The sequence below is a fragment of the Plodia interpunctella genome, chromosome 7 (assembly GCF_027563975.2).
Source record: "Plodia interpunctella isolate USDA-ARS_2022_Savannah chromosome 7, ilPloInte3.2, whole genome shotgun sequence".
Taxonomy (NCBI): Eukaryota; Metazoa; Arthropoda; class Insecta; order Lepidoptera; family Pyralidae; genus Plodia; species Plodia interpunctella.
In genome coordinates, this window is record NC_071300.1 from 2,583,576 (window position 1) to 2,606,397 (window position 22,822).

The window sequence follows — 22,822 nt, forward strand, 5'->3', positions numbered from 1 at the left end:
TGCTGTGCATATGTTTATTTTCTGGAAAGTGGATGCGGATTGCCCAGGATAAATGGAGGCAGATCAACCATAGAGGGGTTCTAAGCCATTTTTATTACTTTTAACTTTTTCTTGTTTCTTTTGATTTTTTTGTTATTGTTAGAATATACATTTCATTTTTAAACTTAGAGATAAACAGGCTTTTTATTTTATAAAATTATTTTATTAATATATTTGGTGCAAGAATTTGGGCTAACATAATTCGAGATATTACTAAGTCTAGGTATAATATCTATTGGATGAATAAATTAATTTTATTAACAATATACATACACTCTTATGAAAAAAAAAACATTGAACAAATTCAAGCAATATATTTAAATTTAAGTTATTAAAATACGGCAGAGATTCGGTTGCATTAATCGAAAGGAAACCATATCTAAGCGCTATCAAGATTTCACCGGAGGGTTCTCAACGGTGTCCTAGATTGGCAACAAAAGCAACAAAGCAGCTCTAGTATAAGTTGTAGTTCGGTTGTGGCCATGTCGCCGTATTGACTTATTTACACACAGCGTCGTGCACCATTCTGTTGATCACCAGGAACTTCGGGTTATTGTAAGACCCGCGGGACGCTGCAATCCACAGCATTTTCTATCTGTCACAATATTTTACTGGTCTGTATAATATCTGCAGTCTTTCAAATATTATGGAATTATTTCATTTACTTTTGCCGCAGGCGCAGAATACCTTATAAATAGTAGACGGAAATTGAATTTCAACTCGTCTTTAGTACCTACGCTTGTCTTTATAAAAAAAAATTAAGCACCACAAAGATATAAACATTTTCAGGCAATAAGGTCTGACAACTAGGGATGCCGACGACCGTGCGAAGTGGTGACGAAAAAGTAGTAAAGCGGACCCTGGGCTCCGACGCTCAATACCTGAGGAAGAAACCAGGAAAACGCTCCAATGAAAGAGAGAGAGTTAGTGCAATATTGAAATTGTAATGTTTATGTAATCTTTTGGTTCTAACTACCACTACAGATTATATTACGAATTTTAACTCAATTTCAATACATTTTTTTGTAATTAAAATAAATAAATATATTCTAGGCCTCCCATTTTTCGCGTCACTTAAAACGATTTCAATTAAAGAATGAAAAATAAATGCTAAATTCAAATATTTGTGTCACATCGTGACTACGTTCGTGTTATTATAGGTATTATAAATGAATCCACAATATTAACAAATTCTATTAAATTCTAAGCATTTGAATCTCGTCTCGTGTTGACATCTTTTGTATACAAACCTCAAAGAGATTTGATTACATCGATAAAAAATCTGGTAGCTCAAACTGTGGTATACATTAGCATATACAGTAGTATAGAATGATGATTATTTTCTTCATTCTCCACTTCACGTTTATTCAAGGGCAAAGGCCATAGTTTTGTAATAAAAGATTGAATTAACTTTCACGTTAGATCCTAAAACATAGTTGTTCTAAAATATAGTTATAGTTGTTTTGTATATATAGTTGTTATACGAATTTGTGGCTATTGTCGTCGGAGAAAAAAGAAAGAAAGTGGCGTCGAGCAGTCGGCCAATTTGATCAAACATATCTAAGAACCATCACATAAAAATTTGCTATAAAATAATAAAAACCGCATCCAAATCGGTTCATCCGTTAGTGAGCTACGGTGCGACGAACTCAGATAGGCAGACAGACAGACACTTAGCGGTCAAATTTATAACACCCCTCTTTTTGCGTAGAGGGCTAAAAATCACAACTGAATCTTCAAAATTTTAAGGTTATTTTTTACGCTAACCTCACAGCTCCGAAAGCAACCTGGAACATGCGGAGATGAGTGACTGTATCTTTTATTTTTATTTTATTTATCATAGAATCAACATCTGTATTTATTAAGTAACAAATTGTGTATGCGACTACTTAGGCTACTTACTTTTAGCGACTTGATTAAAATCTGACACAAGTGTTAGCAATAACATACTCGAAAAGTGATAAGTAATTCTGTTTCCAGATCATCCATCGCGATCTAGCGGCCAGAAACGTGTTGATAACAGAGGAGAGGACGTGCAAAGTTGCAGATTTTGGTTTTGCAAGAGATGTCGGCGGTACCCACGTCTACGAGAGAAAGAGTGACGGTCGACTACCTATAAGGTAATCACTTTTAATTTTTTTACTACCTACGGCCCGGCAATAAATAGCCAATCGTCCCAACACCAAAAATCACCTCAATCCGTTGTTCCGTTCTCACATGAAAGACAGACAAACAAAAACACTTTGACATTTATAATAATAGTATGGATATATATTTGTATTAAGCGAGGTCCATTTATATTTCTGACGTCTTATAAAAAGTTACGTACTTAATTTATTTTATTTCTTCGAAAACTAGGACTTTACAAACAAAAAAAAAGATAATGACAGGTTTAGAAGCATGAAGCCAGTAACAAGTTTTCACAAATTGAAACGGGCAAGGCAAATTAAAAACTTAGAATACACTTAATGAGGCAAAAATTTATAGTTTTTACCCACGGTTTCGCGTTAATTTTCCACGGAAAATAAACTTTTTCCCGGAATATTATACTTAATAGGCTAATGTGAGAAATTACGATATGTTGCTTTGAATCCGAAATATTGACGATAATAAGCTATAAAATAAAGGTGTCTTGTATAGAAGAAGAATATTCTTTATCCAAATAGCTACCAAGATTTTTTTCCTATCTAATTTAAATGCTTCTGTACGCGGGTTGGTCCGCCTAGGAAAATTTAAAATTAGACATTAAAATCAAGATTCATAAATCTAAAAGTGCGAATATTAATTTCACAATTTAAATGGGTTTCTTATACACGTCACACATGATTTGTAGCTCACTTTGAAAGTAATAATAAGTCGAAAAAATTCGTTGAACGCAACAAGATCTCACTGACTCTTGTGGCAAATCCTATTTTACAACGAAATATTATATCCTATTAATTAGCTAATAAATGCGAAAGTTTGTGAGGATGTATGTATGCATGTATGTTTGTTACTCTTTCACGCAAAATCTACTGAACGGATTTTAATCACAACAAACACGTCAAGTACTTTTTATTCCGAATTCCCACGGGAAGCCCCGGAGCGCAGCTAGTATTATATTGGTCACTAATTTTAATTTGCCTTTCAGATGGATGGCGCCAGAGTCGCTTTACGACGATATATTCAGCGTCAAATCAGACATCTGGAGTTTTGGCGTGCTGTTATGGGAGATTGTGACCTTAGGGTCCACCCCCTACCCTGGTCTGTCGGCTGGTGACGTCATGAGGAAGGCAAGTATATCCATCGTATCTTTTACTTATATGAGATGGGCTAGGCAGTTGTATAGGAATCTTCTATCTCGTTAGTTACTCAGGTCTGTCGTCTTTGTTTCTTCATTTTGGCCAGCACCAATAATAGTACTAGGCACGTACTTCACGTACCTAAATAAAATTATGTGTGCCAATTAAATATTATCTTAATCCTAACTATTATTATAAATACTATTATTATAAATACGAAAGTAAGTAAGTTTGTTTGTTACCTCTTCACGCGTTATCTACTCAACCAATGGTCTTCAAATTTCGCATATATATATATAAATAAGAGTATGGAGAAGGACATTGGGTAACTTTTATCTCGGAAAAAACTATTGTTCCGTGGTATTGGAATGGAAAAACCTATATTCTATTATAGGTGGCGAAGCCGCGGATAAACAGTTTGTGGCATAAACTTTTCAAAGAATTCCCCTAAAATGTTTAATTTAATAAATATATTAGGACAAATCACACAGATTGAGCTAGACCCAAAGTAAGTTCGATACTTGTGTTATGGAATAACTCAACGCGATACTATATTTTATAATATATAGATAAACATTCAATATGACCCGACCGGGGATAGAACCCGGGACCTATCGGTTTAGAGGCAAACACTTTACCACTGCGCCACCGAGGTCGTCACCTTTCTCACATAATATTCCTCTCATAGACTATGGGGAATACGTGACCGGCTTTGTATGATGGAGTATCCAAACAAGAAATATCTCAATCATTTCAGATGTGTGACGTAATGCATCCCTGTCATATAAAAAGTTCTATTGTATGCGGACCTTTGAATCGGTACTTACTTCATTTTTTACGATTACGAACCGCGAACGAAAATAGAACCCTCGTAAAATCGCCTTTGTTTGACTAGGAAAACTTTCGGGATTGTTGGGGCCTATCTCTCCGCTTGTTGATAAAATATTAATTTGATAGTCTTAAGTACTTACATAACTGACAGATAGCGTCAAAATTATTTTTCACATGGATTGGCCTTTCACAAAAAATGAGACAGGCATATTTTACTATGTAGTGGTTAGTTTGTCTGAAAATTACTCTCGTCGTTTGAGCGTGAAGAGATAACAAACAAACTCACAAACTTTCGCAATTATAACATAAGTGGCAGTTCGCAATTATAACTAATAATAAATTGTTATTATTTGTTGATTGTTGACAGCATATAAGTATGTTTTAAATAACAAGAATGGCTTATTTATTATAAATCATGTAAATAAAAATATTTTGAATTAAAGATGTCTTTTTAATCATTATTTAAAACACGTTTTCATTTGAATATAAGTACAGTCAACAACACTTCAAGTTACTCTGCATGAACCTCTATGGCATGGTAATGCAATGAATGTGGGTAGGTTGATATGCTGTTGACTGTACACTTTATATTAGCAATCCTATTAGCTGATTTTTATTACACAGGTAATAGTATTGACCTATGTAATAAAAATCAGCTTGCGTTTAAAAAAAGCAGCTTTTTTCTGTGATTTCAAATATTGACAATGAAGTGAATTCAAAACAAATTTTCCCAAATGTATATTTTTATTGCATTGTATCCGATGTTCCCGCTTTAATTACACATCGATTTTTATTTCGTGCTTGTGATTTTAACAAAACCGTGTTACTTGATAATTATTCTGCGTAGAACCAATATTATATTCTCAAAATTTGTTAAAATATTTTCACAAATGAATATTTTTGTATAAGATTGAAAATTATAGTTTAATACTCTCATCTCCGCTTGTTCTAAGTTGCATGTATATATAATTTGTTTAAGACAAGCGGCCCATTTTATATAATTATACATTTAAGACTTCCTCTTGGATCACTCTATCTATTTAAAAAACCCGCATCAAAATCCATTACGTATTTTTTAAGATCTAAGCATACACAAGGACAGACAGCGTGAAGGGACTTTGTTTTATACTTTCTAATTGAACATTTGGTTAAAACTATCGCTACATATCTTCCCGTATATGTAGTAAGAAGGGACTAACGGACACATAGTCTAGGCAAAAATAGCATTCCCAAGAAGGATTGCTATCAGGCAAGCAGTCGGTTGTAAAGTCACAGCCAAAATTCAAATGAGGACATCCAAATATGAGAGACAATAAAGAGAGTGATATATAGTCAAGAAGAAGTCTTTTAGAGTATGTTAGTACTAACACTGATGTCAGATTTATTCAAGTCGACTTAAGGCATCTGACACGACTCTTATTTTCACAGGTGCGCGACGGTTACCGCTTAGAAAAACCCGAGCACTGTCGTCGCGAGTTATACAACATCATGTACTACTGCTGGGAAGCGGAGCCTCCAGGAAGACCTGACTTCAAAGAGGTGGTGGCCATGTTGGAGAAACTGTTGTGCACCGAGACAGACTATATAGAACTCGAGAGGTTTCCTGATCACTCTTATTATAACTTACAAGAACTTGATGGCGAGAAGGTTTGAAAGGTTAGTTACCCATTTTGTTATCTATTATACTTGTAAGATACATTGTGTTTTCATGCGTTGGCCAAGTGGATCCATTTATTTAAAACCTTAAAGATTTTTAATATTGATATGTTAGTAACTAAGACAACCTCGGTGGCGCAGTGGTAAGGTTTTTGCCACTGAACCGAGAGGTCCCGGGTTCGATCCCCGGTCGGGTCATGATGGAAAATGATCTTTTTCTGATTGGCCCGGGTCTTGGATGTTTATTTATATATGTATTTATTATAAAATATAGTGTCGTTGAGTTAGTATCCCATAACACAAGTCTCGAACTTACTTTGGGACTAGCTCAATCTGCGTGATTTGTCCGAATATATTTATTTATTTATTAACTTAAGAAGACAGAAGGTCCCTTAAGTAGGGACTAAATAAATTAATCGACTTGGTATTAGATGGACTACACAACTTTTGACTGTAGATAAAACTGAGCTGCGAGACTTGGGTTTTTTACAGCATGTTTTTGATGGCTCTGTATTTCTCTTGTTCTCGTCTAATCGCTTCGCTGGTATCTTCCCGAGTCGTAAATCGTTGGTGCCCAGGGTCATCAACACTGGACCATTTTACGTAAGTCATGGCGCGAAATATAGGTGAAAAAGTAGAAAAGTAGATCCTGATCTTTGTGCCCTGATGCTCAGACGAGAAAGATAAATGTATGTTAGTTTGATTACTTAACATAAATCGATGGAGCCAAGGGTCCATTTATATTTAACTTTGAAAATTTAAATTAATGAAATATTTTTTAATTCAAATATTAAATATAATACAAGCTGACATGTTTGTACAGATTTACATTATAATAATATTACGTCCAAGAAAAAATTTAAACGTAAAATTTACTGAATTGACGAAATTGGAAAAATACTTTTTTTGCAGATCTGGACCCGAAATAAATCTATCGGTACCAAGGCCGGTGGGACAATATTAGTGAAGCGACGAGTCGGCCGTCACACAACCAGAGACTAGGGTCCCCTGGGACGAGATGTGATAAGTGCTAAGTGCTTCACTTTACTGACTAAAGTTATTAGTGTGTTAACGTTAACACCTACGATTATTAAACCAACCGGAGAGAACACAAGTGCAAATTATTATGCATAAAAGTTGTGTGAAGATAGATAATGTTAATTATTATATTTATGTTAACTCATGTGTTAAATACCTATTTATAATTTAAGTTTCTCCAATACATCGTGCAATAAAGGGTTTATCTATCTATCTATTACTAATGCACATGCTTATTAAACATAATTCGACTGCTAGATTAAAAACGACGCACTTAATTGCAAGCGGTTTGACGGTTCTTTCGCAGACGGAAAGTAAGTGGCCTCTCCGGTTGGTTTAATACTAAAATGACTTTGGCGTCATACTAATGGATGTGTTAAAAAGTGTTTTAGGGCGAAAAAACATTCCTGATTACTTTTTACTTTGTTTTAAACGATCAAAGATTTTAAATAAGTTTTGTAATGAATTATTCTACATTCTTTCACCGAATGTGAAAATACTAAGATTGTATTCTATTTGTAATTTTGATTAGATTTAGTTACTAGTCGATAGTGTGCTAAGTTATACTTAAAATATATGTTTTCCTCAGTTTTTAACACGAATATTGAACTACATAGCCACAAAATTGATTTAGATATTATTTTTGTTATCATTCTGATATTTATGTTGTTTAAATAGTTATTTACAAATAAATTTAGATAATATTGTTAAAATTACTTACACCATGCTTTACTTTGGGTGAAATACCTGAAATATAAAAAAATATATAAAAAATTAAGTAAAAAAAAATAATTAACTAATTATAAAATATATTGTTTTTTAAAATCACGCGATATGAACAAGATGCAGATATAATGACTTTACTTATTATCATTCATATAAGCTTTTACAAAATTCATAATTATTTTTGGTCAAATAAGTCTTGTAATAAGTCTATTGGATTTAATAGAATTTGTAGGCCGAGAGCAATTTAGGGAATTTCAGCGTCTCATTTTAATAAACAAGTTAATTGGACCAAAAAAGGAAATAGTATATTTTTCTTCCACAGACAAAATTGATTTTGTTTACTTTAGGAATTCTTACAATACAATCAATCAATAAATGATGCTTTGTTAGGAAATATGTATAGGAAATTAATTTTCTTAAATTTTATTTAGGCTTTTTACTGAACTGCCAAAATGATTAATAATCTCAAGGATTATAGGATTTATTATAATTTAATATACTATACATATTTATTTGGGCGTTTAATTCTTTTTTAATTTAATTAAATGCATTTATTCGTATTCGATTCTTCCTTAACCTTAATTATTTATTATTATATTTATAAAACAAAGTCTGCCGCCGCGTATTTCTGTCTGTTCGCTTTAAACTCAAAAATTACTGCACGAATTTCCATGCGGTTCTCAGCAATAGATGATGTGACTCCTGAGGAAGGTTTATAGGTCTATCATAATTTTAATCATATACAAGAATAACATTTACTAGAATTAAATAAAATTCTTATATGAATGTCAATTTAATTTTGTATTTATAAAAGTTGTATGTAATTTTTTTAAATGTATATATATAATTAATAAAATACGTGAAAATTGTAATAAAATGGAACCGTTTTTTTTTTTAATATTTGTGTTATTTTCTGCTCATCCCTTACTCGTATCCCATATTCTAAAAATCGGCATAATGAATAATTATATTTTTAAAAATAATGCATTACATTTAAATGTTTACATAAACTCTTAAAAAATAAAATTAATACATACCATCCTTTTGATGTGGTAGACTCTTAAATATGAGGGAGACTCGACATACGTAATCACATGTCTATACAACGATAGATATACGAATAAACTCGAAAACTACTTGGCCAATAAGATAGTAATATAATTTAGTTTAGATCTTTAATATAGTTTAAATCTTCAGGAGTATCACACTCAACTTTGTATTGCGAAGTCAAAGACGATTTTGAGGGCATGTGTTCCTTTAGTGACACATACAAGACATGCCCTTTGTACAAGATGCAATGGTAATTACTTGTTTGGCGTGAATAACGGCTGAATGAATACATATTGATGACTGTAATCACACGGTGATTAAACCACACAGGAGATTATAATTGGCTTACAGAACAGACTACAAGGACGTAAGTAGGTACATAAGCATTGAGATGAGACTTGTTCGTTTGGAGTACCTATTATATAGAGGCTGTATGTAGGTACACGTTTTTATTTTTGGCAACAACCGGCACCTGGGTTTTTCTCTCCCTCTCTCTCTCATTTGAGCGGTGTTCATTTTGCCTGTACAGCCGCAGAGCGCTGAAAGTTTCAATTGGGTTCAAACTTGGAATCCTGGATTGTCCAGTAGGCACTTCTTCTGCTGCGAAAGCTTGAGTTGTTGTATACTGCTGGGCATAGAGCCCTCTCTTCTTTTACGCATGCCTTCCTTATCATGCAGTTTAAAATGTGACACCATTGTGAAGTCATAGGGATCGAGTATAACATACTCACACAAATAGTCAAACCGGTGGCTACCTAGCTCTTTCATTGAGCAGGATTAGAACCTGAACCGTACTTTTATCTATGTTTCTATCATAGACGAAGACAAAAACAAAGTCAAAGATTATTTATTTGCAAAAACATGAGTTTACGTTTTTTTACAATGTGGTGTTAAATGAAAAACTTAATCCTACATGTTTCACCGTCCACGGCTATACAAATTTAAATGGAGAGCATGCTATCATCCCACAAAACAACATCGAATAAATAAATGTAATTAAATGAACAAAAAATTATCTGAGTCTATAATTTAAAAAATCGTTCACTGAGAAAATGAAAAAAAAAATATTATGGACTGCAACTGCTTTTAATATTATGTGTCATTGGGTGAAAGTGTGAAGATTTTTAATTACGTACACAATAGCAAAAATCATACTGGATGCAAGAATCTTATTGACCAAAAATTCACAAATAAAATTTTATTTTATCAATTAATTGAACTACAAAATAACTTTTATTTTATACAGTGAACATCACAAAAGCAAAACTTAGCGGCCTAAGGGAATTGTATTTAATGTTGTAATTCATTTTACAAATTGTATGACCGATCTCTATATAAGGCGGAAATGTTAAACTTCCCAACTTACTTCCCATTTAAAATACAAATAAAAGAGGGAAGTAGATTTCCTTCAACTGCGAAGAAAATTAAAAGTCGACGGCCGTACTTACTTTTAGATTAAATCTCAAGTTGAGCCTTTATAATACTGTAGATTTTATAAAAAAATCTCATCCGAGGGAGTCTATGCCGCCGAGGTAAAAAGAGCTAATTGCAATTATGAATTTTAACAGTTTTACTCTCCAGGTCGCAGTTCTATAACCTAATATACTATGGCGGTATGTATATAATGGCAGCATAAATGATACAGAGGAAAGATTTTATCATTCGATTCACACGATTTAGATGAATCACAGGTTCAAAAAAATTTAAAAATAATTAAGACCACAGATATTCCATTAATTCATTGCAATTAAATGTCTGTGATTAAAACATGGAATTAGAACATACTCCGTCGAAGTACTTATTAAATCCATGGATTAAAGCGATAATTACATACAAACTTAAATTTCCCTCAGACCATAATTGGTAACCGAGAATTCTGACGTTATTACCAAAGAGTTATACTCTTATTTGTCAACGTCATTGACCCAAGAGTATCGTCAGTAATGACAAGCTTAGGATTGTCCGAGTGCAAAATAAATATACAAATAGAAGATTAAATGTTTAATGCATGGGGCATTGCACAAATATTTTTTTGTTGTTGCGTTTTTATCGGCTGCCCTGTTACTTCAAACTATGGTAATAATTTTAGTTTTATTTTATGTACAATAATTCAACATGACCCCATGTGACTATGGTGTAGTAGTCAACCTTGTCTGGATTCGATTTCGGTTTACATTTTTGTTTGTAAAGAAAGAAAAATATAAAGAAAAATATATTTTTTGTACCTAACAAGAACATTACATACAAAAATCGTGTATATTTTTTTTAATGGATGAAAATTTCGATGTTTGAATATCTAAGTTAATACGGTTTTACTGTCTGTATTGTAATATGTTAAAATATTCACACTATGAATATTTGTATTAGCATTTTATTATGGAAAATCCGTGCTCCACAGGTCCTTTAAATTTTTATTTTTAACATTTAGATAATACAAGACCACAGGATATAATAATTAGGTCTTTACTTGGGTTCAGGTTGTACAATACAAACGAGATTTTGATGATCATATACCACAATTAATTTTGTGAAAACCCTTTAATAAACCTTTATAGGTTTTAGGTTGGATATTGTTTAAAATTCTTCTTTTAATCTATACTTTAATGTCTAAAATTGTAGTCTAGTATAATTTGCCCGGAGCACCGTTCGCGCGTTTTTTTATTTTGCATAAAATATACAATATTTATATTTTACAAGAAATAATAATATTATTCTGTTATAATTAAATCACGGGTCGTGGCTTGACTTTGAGGCTTGTATGGGAACATAGGTCCAATACGTAAAGGCCTTGTGAGACGTTTATTCTAATATAATTCTTATAACTATATTATTATAACCAGTCAGTTTTCAATCTCAGTCACATAGGCAAGACGTTTACATATAATTAAAGGTCACTCACCCAAAATGTACTAGCTACGTCGATTATTGCTGACAATTTCTCTAATCTGTTTGTCAAGAGAAGTTCTTTGTCAAGTCGTTTGCAGAAATGGCCATTAAGCTCAGATCCACATTTGCAGTAACCCTACCAGACAGATTAACATCTGAGAACTGCAGACGTTGTCTGAGATTACGGTGGAATATCAATACTCCATACTAATATTATAAATGCGAAAGTCTGTCTGTCTGTTTTGATTTCACGGCTAATTCGTTGGACCAATTTTGATGAAATTTGGTATGCCTGTAGTCAAAAAACCATGTCTAAAACTAGGCTGCCATTTCTTTTCTTGGAATCCTTTTAAGTCATCTGACGATCTAATTCTTGGCCAACTCAAATAATTTCTATATAAAAATCTTTCCAACTGAAATTCGTTTACAAAATGTTCTGTGTAATTAATATAAAAAATATATTTTAACGTTTCTTATTTCAAAGTATTTGCCTTTTTTTATTATAATAAATCCACGCTTCAAAAATTGTAACTAATTTATTCCTGTGAACATCAGAGTAACTTGCGTTCAGGACAGGGTTCTTTTTTAAAATTTTGCAGCTCTCGTAAATTAAGAACTTTTAGCTGCCAGTATTACTAAGCGTATTTTAGCTAGTATCTGAAATGTACTCGTATGCAGCTTATAATAAAATTCCTGTGTCCACTAAAAATGTGAGCGAACATCAGCGTAATATTTCCAATCCACAGAGTCCTTACGATGTTTACTAAACTCATAGAATTCTTGGTCAAAATCAAAATAAAATTCCAATCACCCACTAGTCTCAATAAAGCTGGTAGGCAACAACAGCATTCCCAAGGAAGGTTAACTTCAGACTGGCGGCTATCGTAAATCACAATCGAATCTCGAACATGCTAATTCGAATGTGCCGATCGAGAAACAATGTTAAGGACGTGTAATACAATTTGAGTTAATAATAAACTGGGTATACACGCTCGTTCAATGCCTCATTTAAAATGCTTAAATTACGTTATTTAGAATATATTATTCTGTCAAAAATCAGATTGAAAAAGCTGTTAGAAAAATTATTCGTAGTTGAAGCATAGTAATATTGTCAGGTAAATGTGCTTACACGTTTAGACTGAAACTTATTATCTTGCTCCAAAAAATGAGTTTGCCTTCGTTACATCTATTCTGCTAACGCTATAAAATCAGTTTAATAAGGGTTTTCATTATCAGAATTTCACGTTTTCACTTCGAAAATTACAAAGTTTCAAACTTGCAACCCGTATTACATCATTGCATCTCTATGAGGGCATAGAGATGCATTTATATTCAAAATCCAATTACGCCATTGTTATTTTTTTACGAACTACAAATACATACAAACCCCCCTATTTCCCCCACTTAGGGGTGGATATCCGAGATAAAAACTAACCTGTCTTGAGCTCCGTAACTTTCTTTAACTTACACTGAAAATCCTATCAAATAGAGTAAGCCATTTTAAACATGACGCTCTACAGACAGACAAAATTTTAAAAAAGTGTACATTACTTAAACACTTTTTTTTCATTCTTTAAAACGATTTCAATTTAAAAAATACAGTAATTTTGAAATTACAGACGGACACTCAATTCAATTTACAAATAAATATATTTGTGTGGATCACAAATACAAATATTTTCCCGTAATGGTATTCGAATGCAGTTTCTCCAGATATTGATAATACTTACTACTGGAAGTATTATAATATAATCTGTGACGGAAGGAGCACAGAGAAAATAGGATATGCATAATCGTCCGTGATACTCCATAATCGAATGAGCTTATAATAAATTTAACGTCATGTTACAGCCGATTGAGCTTCCGAAATTTTAATTATTATTTGAACTGAAAATATACGTAAAAAGTGATGTTGGAAAATTTCCTTATATATGTAAGAAAATATCTAAGTTGTGTGCATATTCTTCTGTTGATAATCTTTAAAAAACTGTTGACACAAATGATTCTGTCATAATAAAAACAAACTCAATTTTTATTCCAACTCGAGACCGAATTAGTAATAAATTTTACGAAAAACATTTATCAAGATCCTTAATCTATTTGTGGCGGGTGTTAAAAAAGTTTGAAGTATTTAATCCGTCATCTACTAACCGGTAGCCGATTATCAGACAACAATTGTTTATCTATTGTCTCGATTCTCCGCGAACAACAAAATGAAAAAAGTTTAATATTCTTAAGATTTTTCCAATTTTCCTACAGACTAAAAATATTTAAACTTAAGCCATTTACTCAAGTTCTACAGTACGTGTTTGTATTTTCGTTATTTCTTGAAAAAACATATTTTATTTTTTGCTTAAACCAATAATCTATACTTAGTTTTTTATACTTATTCTTCTTTCGACCCACTAATTTACGTCCCACAAACATTCTCTGTTAGTCCATAAATCAATGCTTCCCTCTAAAAATTACAATATTTCAGGGACGACTATATTGGTATTAATAGATGTTTTCATGTGGGACGAGAAACATAGGGTTGAATGACGAATTGTCTTTGTTTAGTTGACACGCAGGACCAAACGAGCCCCCGAGCCAACACTCTTTCGGACGACGCTGATGACATCCAGAGACAATTGGAGAACGAAGCCAAGGATCGGCTTAAATATGGAAGGGTAAAGTTGGGCCACCCTTAAGGCGCTACGTACTCGCACACGAGCGCCACCGTCACATTTTTCAAGCAAATCAATTTTGTAGCAAAAATTTTTTATTTTATTTAAACAGATTATAACACAGTTGACTGAATCAAAAAGGGTGTCCACCAAAATCCGTCAACTGTGACGCATACATTGAGGCATACATTTGAAGAGAGAAATAAAAAAAATCGATAAAATGTGATGGTGGCGCTAGTGCGGGTAGGTACATACCGCCTTGAGCCACTGTAATTCAATTACCCTCTTTGATTTTGTTTTTAATTACTGGCTTTTATTTTCACCCGTCCCAGCCTGTGTAATCAAATTTTGCAAGTTATAAATTGTGTTAGGTACTTCCGCTTGTCAGAGTTGAAGTTTTCCACACGTATTCATATTTTATGACAAGGAATAAAAAATGTGACGGGGCCGTTAGTGTGCGGCTAATAGCGCCATAATTTTATCTCACCATCACAATACGTTTCATATTAATATGTAATATGGAATAGTTTGTTTTTTGTTAAGCAGTCGAAGACAATCGAGACAAAATACTTTATTTTTTCTTGCTAAAACTAAAGCTAATTAAGGCGTCTGATTTAGACTTCATTAATCTTATCTAGAAAAATTGCTAGCTGTCTTGAGTAATAAAAATATAATTGGTGTTGAAGAAAATCTTTGATTAGTAATAATTAGACCATGTTCCCGCCATGTTCCATATTGAAATAAATTTATTTATGAACAGTGACAACATCAATGTTGACCAGTGACCAAAGTATAATGCAGAAGACGTATCATTAATTAATACATACGTCAAAGACAATCTAATAATTTTGCAAAGTATCCATATATACCCACGTGGTGTGTGGTTCAACCCTAGAATAAGACCATTCCATATCCTCCCATGGATGTCGTACGAGGCGACTAAGGGACATGAACGGGATAACGAAGGGCCTTTGTAACAGAGGGTTGACGTCAAGCACGTTTGAAAAAGCGACAGATAATATTAATTGGCCGGTTATAAAATCAAAATCAATTTTCAACACGTTATTTTTTTCTGATCCCGAGCTATCACAGCCGCCATTGCACCCTTGAGAACACGCCAAAATGAGAGAAAGATGTACCTTATTTAAAATTCTGATACCATTATATAAGGCACGAAATACATAAACCGAAAACCATAAAATAGGAAAAAGTATTTAGAATACTATGAAGCCTTGGTTCTTTTTATGACTCGGTGGATGAACAGGTTTTTATTACTTTCACAGCCTAAAACAATCTGGGTGTTTCACTTGCCTACGAGATATCCATTTTTCACTCCAACGGAACCAGGTTTTGGTGACCAAGATTTTGTAAGTTTATCCAGTAACAAATAAAAATTTGTTTTGAATTTATTTTTATATCTATCTGTAATTTTTCCAGCATGATTACTATTTTTGTCGCTTTATTATGATAATTTTAGAAATAAGAAAACGCGGACGTTTTCAGCTAATGTAGATGCATGATAATTTATCATAGTACTCTTATCGGGATATCTTATTGTAGGCTCCACACTATCACCGAACTTGGACAGATGCCAATGCATGAACATTGCATAGTTTGTATGAGTGCTTTCATTTAGCGAAATGAAAAATCAGCAATGTATACCGCTTCCGAAAAATGTTTGGCGCACTGTACTGAGAGTTACGAAACTCGTTAGCCAAGTTTAGCTGTATGGTAGGCTTACTATTGGAATTAAGATGAAATAGCGACAGGCTGCTAGTCAGATGCCTTTAGGCGACTTGAATAAAATCTAACATCAGTGTTAGCAATAACACATTCGATAAGAAAGAAGAAAAGACTCCGTTTACAGACAAAATGGTGAATAAAGATCATGCGTGAATATTCTTTGGTAAATAGTAACTAAATAAGTACATTTCTTTTTTCAGCATTTGAACAAATTTGAAAAAAGATTTCTGAAGAAACACAAGACAACTCCTAAAGATGAGCCTAAGAATGTGACAGGTACTTATTTAATCACGTCTAGACATTATCATTTGAGGTCGAGATGAGATTTTAACGCGAAAAACTTTCTGTGACAAAATTTTAACTCTTTATGACAGCGCAAGATTATTTATAATGACGTTAAATGGACGTTATCGTAATGGTTATCCTGCTTTTATTATTATTTAAAGATAAATATACATTAATAAAGCGTTATAATGGATGATTTTGTTTTTTTTTTTTCACAACAATTTGGAAAAAATTTTAAAAGTAATATAAATGTAAAAAATGTTCATTTATCGTTGTAGCATAATCTGCGAAGGATTTTTATGAGTAGTTTTTGAGAACGGCCAGACATACGTCTGACTTATTTTAAAATGAACATATTTATTAACATTTTTGTTATAAGTTAGACATAATTATGTATTTTCTATTCACCTAAGCTCCTTACGTTGATATACTATTTAAAGTAAAATTGTACTTCATAAGTTGCTAAATTTCTTTGAAAGTATTAAAAATATTGTTTTCATTTCTTATTTTCAGAGTTTTTAATGGAAGACTGGATCTATCAAGGCAAGTTAGTTTTGGTAATATTTATTTGATTGTATGAAAACAGTTTTTCACGAATTTTGATTCAAGTATTAGACACTAATTAATTAAATTCTCATCTGTCACCAGCGGTAACAAGGCGAATGGATTAATTATATTTGGATTGAAAATTTATATCACATTTTTTTCATCAATTCGAAAAATAAATATATTTCGTTTTAATAAGTTTTTTTTTTCAGCAAATTTATTTGGCACACGCTGTTTAAAATTGTAGTCATATTTATTATTCATAAAAAGCATGAGTGGTTCTTACGACATTATGTTACCCCTGCACTAGATAAAAGCGCTATAAGAATCATAAAATCATTTATATTACTTAATGTTGTGACTATATTTAAAAAAGACAGTTAATGTTAGTTTAATATACTTGTTAGTAATAATAATAAAATATTTATATTTTAATACGCTCTAGGTCAGGCGTGATTACATAGAACGACCAAGTTTCAAAAAAATTAACATGTTTTGGCCGAGGGCCTATTTGTTTTTTTTTTTTTTTGTAGGTAAGTAGTTGATAAAATTGAACTGGCAACTAATTGAAAACTATCGTGGACTGTCACATGTTGTGCAGATAGTTTGCGATCACTACTAGTATTCAGCTATTGGATACGAAACATGCGGGGAATCCCACCACACAATTTGAAGTTATATCTTTCATATCTTTGTTACATTATGTGAAAAGAAATATAATAGATACTAGAGAATAAATTGAAATAGATAAGAGAGTAAATAATTAATATTAACAAGTAAATGAGGAGTTCCAAATGGTCGAAACCAATTTTAATTATTTACAGAGCAAGCCAATTGGTCAGCCAAGTACCCGAACTGCGGCGGGCGGTCCCAATCGCCTGTAAACTTGCCCGCCAAAGGACTGATCAAGGCGAAAGCTAGAAAACTGGCATTTATCAATTACGACGCTGTCCCAATTTCATTGACCTTGCAGAATGACGGGAAGAGAGGTAATTTAACAGATTTTTATTAAAAAGCCTATTATCTAAATAATAAATAAATATTTAGGGACAAATCGCACATAATGAGTTAGCCCCAAAGTAAGTTCGAGACTTGTTTTATGGGATACAAACGCAACTATACTACATACTATAACAATATACATGGTATATAGATAAATATATTAGACATCCAAGGTCCAGGGGTCGATCTGAAAAATATAATTGTCCATCTTGACATGACCGGAGTTTGAAAGTAACAAACATACATACACACGTACCGTACATCCTCACAAACTTTCGCGTTTATAATATTAGCAGAATTAGTAGGATGTTTTATATCTTACCTTTAATTTAAAGTTTATTGTTTCCCTATTTAAGTTGATATATGTTTTTTAACGTTTCTGCTACTCCAAAAAGCCCTTCAAAAAGCAAAGTCACATAAATGAATTAATTCCAACAAGCTTAAAGCTTTTACCTCAGTGCGGACAAAAGTTCGCCCTGAAGCTATTTCGCAACGAGTTTTTTGACAAGCTTTCGTTTAGTTTCACCTGCTCCGTTGTCAGTCTGTCTGTAATCAAGTTTTGTAAGTCAAAGAAAGTTGTGTGTGTTTAATTCCACTTTCTTTAGAAAATGGAATGAAACACACACAACGAGTTTATTGGCACTATAAATGGAGTGGTTTACCATTGCCTTTTCCATTTTACACACAAGTTGATTTCAACTAGAGGCAAGTTTCCTCACGATGTTTTCCTTCACCCGAAGCAAGTGGTAGTCGATGAAAACTACTATATATGAGTCAGATTGGTATACAAACTCATGCAGCATAAGTAGGACTCAAACCTGGGATCTTTTAGTTCATAGGCGCCCGTCTTAACCATTACACCACCACCGCTTCAACTTCACCACTTACCTCAATACAATATGAGTTCATAACGCTATAACTCGTGCAACAACGACACAATTCCATCGAACTTTTTCATTGATCTAAACGAGTGCAAATATTCGCACAATTACACTCACACCCAATAAATTTATCTCTTTCTTTACTAGGGCAAAGGGACTTAACTTTTCCTTGGTAAATAAAAATTCAACAAGATTGCTGGCTAATAAGGTTTGTCTGTCTGTGTACCCAATATAGGGCAAAGTCATGAAAAGTCACAAATAAATTAATATAAATGCGGTTGTGGTTGTTAGTGGTGACTTTTTCTTTCCCTGTCTGTGTCCTATGTTATTAGAATTACTACAAGATTACTGCTTAAAGTGAAGATACACAGATTCAAATTCAAATTCAAAATTCTTTATACAATTTAGTATATGATATACATCACTTATTGACGTCAAAGTACGAACGAACTGGCGATAATATTAGCTTTAGACATAATGTCTTGGACGGTCATTTTTATCATCGAAGTATATACATGATTTAAAGCTGATCTAAATATATTGCATCGTTTGTACCTTTTTCATGGTCGAGAAGAGGAGACACTATAATATGAAAATGTTTCTTTACTTTGGATTGATTCTTTATTGCGAATTTTGGGAGCTCAATATGGAAAGCTAGAGTGCTTTGACTGATAGGCTTTGGAGATGACATTTGCATAGAGTTTCAATGACAGCGCCGCTACTTCAATCTCGTGGCAATTTTGGCATAAAATATTTCCTATTTGCATATTATACCCATTAATGTAATTTTATACTAAAGAAATCGTTTATCGTTAATCACTGTAATCATCGAAAACTGTAAAAAAAATCTTCTGGTATATATAGGAAAATGCAAGGTCTGTCTCGGACGTAAACAACTTTAAATCTTTAGGACTGTCAGATAAAACTTGTAAAATATCAGTTATCAATGACACCGCAATCGCGAATATACCTAGCCTATTCAAGTAATTTTTATCAACCACTTGCGTTTTAAATTTTCGAAAGTAGTAAGTAATAAAAAAAATTCTGTAGTTTTAATTTTTGAAAGTACCTAACCATCAATAGACCAAGATGAAGTTTTTGGATGTAAGTCCACCAAAGACCAAGATCGAAAATATAAAAGCAGTGTTCCACCTGGTTCCAGTTTTAGTATTTTTTTATTCCATTTATATATTGTAGTGTAGGTTCCACTGAATTGTGGATATAGGAGTTTTGGTGAATACCAAAACATCTATATCACCACCTTGCTACCGTCTGACGAAGAAACTTATCAATTTACTTATTTTCAGCGATTCTTTTTGGCGAGTGGAACAGACACTTTCGGCCGATGGTATACGGAGGAGCGGCGTACAGTCGTCGTTACTTTTTCCATTCTCTGGTCATCCACTGGCCTTCAGAACATTCTATAAGCTCTATGCAGTTCCCGGTTGAAACTCAGGTTACACCTTTCACTTGTCTCACACTTGTCTTGGTCAAGGGCCTTTCCTAATTTAACAATTGGCTCCAGACACAAGTTGGCCGAAGCAAAGTTAACCTGTCTAGACTACAGATCTGACACTGTGGTACCTCTCACCAAAGCATGACTCGCTTACTCTGGAAGTCCCGGTTTCATACCACAGATCAATGGCGTCATATTGGTCCTCTCAAATTTTGGTGCACACTAATAAGAAAAAGGCCAGGACGCTCTTACGCCAAACAATAGAAGATTTTTATAGGTAATTATGTGACAACTTCCTAACCGAGAACACGTTCGAATGTGCGTCTAATGGGTGGACTCCATTCAGCAAGCAAACTAGCATACAGCCCACCTTATAGGAAATGGTATGTAACCGAAGTCTAAGGACGCATGCAAACCAGAGGTGTGTGGTGTGACATGCACGTTACCAGTCCTGAATGAATCTTTTCAAACCGTTTTTCAAGGACTCCATATGGTAGTCTCTAGAGAAAGTTTTTTTCTTTTTATGTATTAATAAATAGTATTCGCTCTAAGGCATTAAAGCACTTTGACGTTTGAAAATGTAACAGTATACTGGAAAAAAGAAAATCGAATATTACAAAGCTCTTAAATTTTAGTATTTTTTCAGCTTCTTCATATATCGGCCGAGTACGAGAATTTCAATGATGCAGTGAAGAAATCCTCAAGTGATCCCTTGGCATTTCTTGGTGTTGTCAATATTTACAAAGTAAGAACTCTTGTACTAAGTATTCTTCGAGTTGGAGGCCTTTAAAAAGATTAAATATTGAAAGTGCCGCCGTGAAATCATTGTAAAACAGTAATTGTAAATCTCTTGTAAATCTGGCATTTACACGTCAAGATTTTGAATAAACGAAACTATTTTGATGTAGTATCACAATGAACGTACCGTTTAATAAATGCTTTTATTTCAGTTCTCAAATCAAACACATCCGGGAGTTGAAGAGCTGATCAAATCGTCAGTCAACACAGGCTTTACCAATGTAACCCTTGCTCCTAAACCGTTAAGCTTCTACAGCCCACCATTCGAGCATTATGCCTGCTACCAGGGGTCGCTGACCACCCCACCCTGTACAGAGTCTGTATTGTGGATTGTAAGAGCAGAAGCGTTACCAGTAAATAGGGTAAATAACGTAAAGTTCTTTTTAATAATACAATATAGTTGCGGCCAGTTAGCAAAAAAGCAGCTAATTCTAAATCTACCATTGAAGACGTTCAATGTGTTATAAGTTCAAAATTTAAATCTAAATTTTTGGCATCTTTTAATACATTTTTGCCAGTGATTATAACTTTTGATGTTTATCGTGCTAGTAATTAGTCTTAATCCTAATAGTGCTAGTAATTGTACTCTTGGACTGTCTTTATTATAATTATCAAGTGTCGAGAAAAAGTGGAGTTTTTCTTGATACTTTTAATAAAGACACGGGATTAGTTATACTTTGCTGTGTAAAATAATAAATATTATACCTTCATGTAATTTGGCTATCAAAATTTGGCTTACATTGGGTACCTAGTCAACCCAGAATCTTAACACATGGTATTGAATAATATAATCTTATTTCACATTGAGGTGTAACGGAGTGGAATTATCGATAGCATTAGTACGAGAATCGAACCTTTGTTTACGTGCAAGTTTGGCTTTCTATAGCGTATTTGATGTTAGCTAAGTGACGTTTGAACCTTTACTTAGTATTAATTCTTTTTTTTTACGACTATAATTAAGCGGGGTTCTTCTTCACCTGCGCTTTGTAAGTCAGCAGTAGACTTAATTTTAGGTAATTTTTTGTCATCCATTTCATCGTCTTTAGTTGATTAAAATTTTATTATATTTTTGGATTTGGTCGACTGTCTTGCTTAATGCGCGTAATATAGTTGGAACTACAATATAGTTGGATTTAATTTATAGCCAAAACACTTGAGAGGTACATCTTTGTTATGTACTTATACTCGTCATATTCTCGACAATCTCTTAGCTCTGGTGGCGTCATGCAGAGTGGTTGTGTTACTCCGAGATTATTTAGTGTCTTCATTCATTATTTTTTATTTATTTCTCAGGATGAATTCAACGTTCCGTATGGTTTATGTAACACGTATGGCGAACCCGATGTGAAGCCGTTCCGTTTGGTTAACCCACTTAATGATAGACTTGTGTATCATTTTCAATAAGTTACTATTATTTTTGTTATGTGCATAATGTAAAGTTAATCATAAATAAAATATGCTCTGTTTATTATTATTTTTTCACCTTTTAGCCGTGGTACAGTTCCGATGTCGATCAACCGGACTACGAAAAAATATTGTTTTCTTTTTATTCGATAATTATACATTCACAGGCATGTTTTCACTTATAAAATACTACCATTTCAGAACGATCATTGTTGAGAAATGTTAAACAAACTCATTTAAATAGCGTGATCCCTATTTCTATATACTTAGGTAGATGAAATGTAAGACTTGAAAGAGAAAGGTATTTTTTTATCTTCATCTGCACCAGGGATAAAACCGAGGGACAATATGAAATGACGTGATAATAGTTAAAAAATATTGTTGTGCACTTTTTGGGACACGATGGGCACTTTTTGGCGTAACCCTTGATAGTATTGATTAGATAATATAATTAGCTCAGAGTAATAAAAATGTTAGCAATTATTAAGCATTTTTAAATCGTCATTATTGCTACAAACTCCAATAAAGACTTTT

General features: G+C 33.1%; 2 protein-coding genes across 6 annotated transcripts in view; both read left to right on the forward strand.

Annotated features, from left to right (window-relative positions):
* Cad96Ca (Cadherin 96Ca) overlaps positions 1-7,559 on the forward strand; it is a 46,392-nt gene extending 38,833 nt beyond the window's left edge. For 4 of the 5 annotated variants that reach the window (XM_053747670.2, XM_053747672.2, XM_053747669.2 and 1 more), the window contains 4 exons: positions 2,020-2,159; positions 3,170-3,311; positions 5,580-5,807; positions 6,720-7,559. In XM_053747670.2, the coding sequence (XP_053603645.1) occupies positions 2,020-2,159; positions 3,170-3,311; positions 5,580-5,804 (507 nt within the window). In that variant the 3' untranslated portion in view covers positions 5,805-5,807; positions 6,720-7,559. Of the gene's footprint in view, positions 1-2,019; positions 2,160-3,169; positions 3,312-5,579; positions 6,411-6,719 lie in introns of all 5 variants that reach the window. The other variant, XR_008404831.2, reaches the window with a different exon arrangement.
* Positions 7,560-10,526: 2,967 nt separating this feature from the next.
* Positions 10,527-22,334, forward strand: LOC128671247 (carbonic anhydrase 7-like). Its single transcript, XM_053747575.2, has 10 exons — positions 10,527-10,697; positions 14,067-14,176; positions 15,457-15,540; positions 16,117-16,192; positions 16,715-16,744; positions 17,572-17,736; positions 19,938-20,086; positions 20,733-20,831; positions 21,037-21,246; positions 22,178-22,334. Exons 1-10 carry the CDS (start codon positions 10,619-10,621, stop codon positions 22,286-22,288), a joined length of 1,113 nt encoding a protein of 370 aa, XP_053603550.1. The 5' UTR covers positions 10,527-10,618; the 3' UTR covers positions 22,289-22,334.
* The last annotated feature ends 488 nt before the right edge of the window (positions 22,335-22,822 follow it).

What these genes read in the sequence shown, in the direction of transcription:
- LOC128671247 (XM_053747575.2), top strand. Translation starts at nt 10,619, where the DNA reads ATGTTTAATGCATGGGGCATTGCACAAATATTTTTTTGTTGTTGCGTT. An exon ending in CCCTGTTACTTCAAACTATG is followed by an intron (nt 10,698 to 14,066) that starts GTAATAATTTTA and finishes GTCTTTGTTTAG; the next exon opens with TTGACACGCAGGACCAAACG. An exon ending in AGTTCCCGGTTGAAACTCAG is followed by an intron (nt 20,087 to 20,732) that starts GTTACACCTTTC and finishes GTATTTTTTCAG; the next exon opens with CTTCTTCATATATCGGCCGA.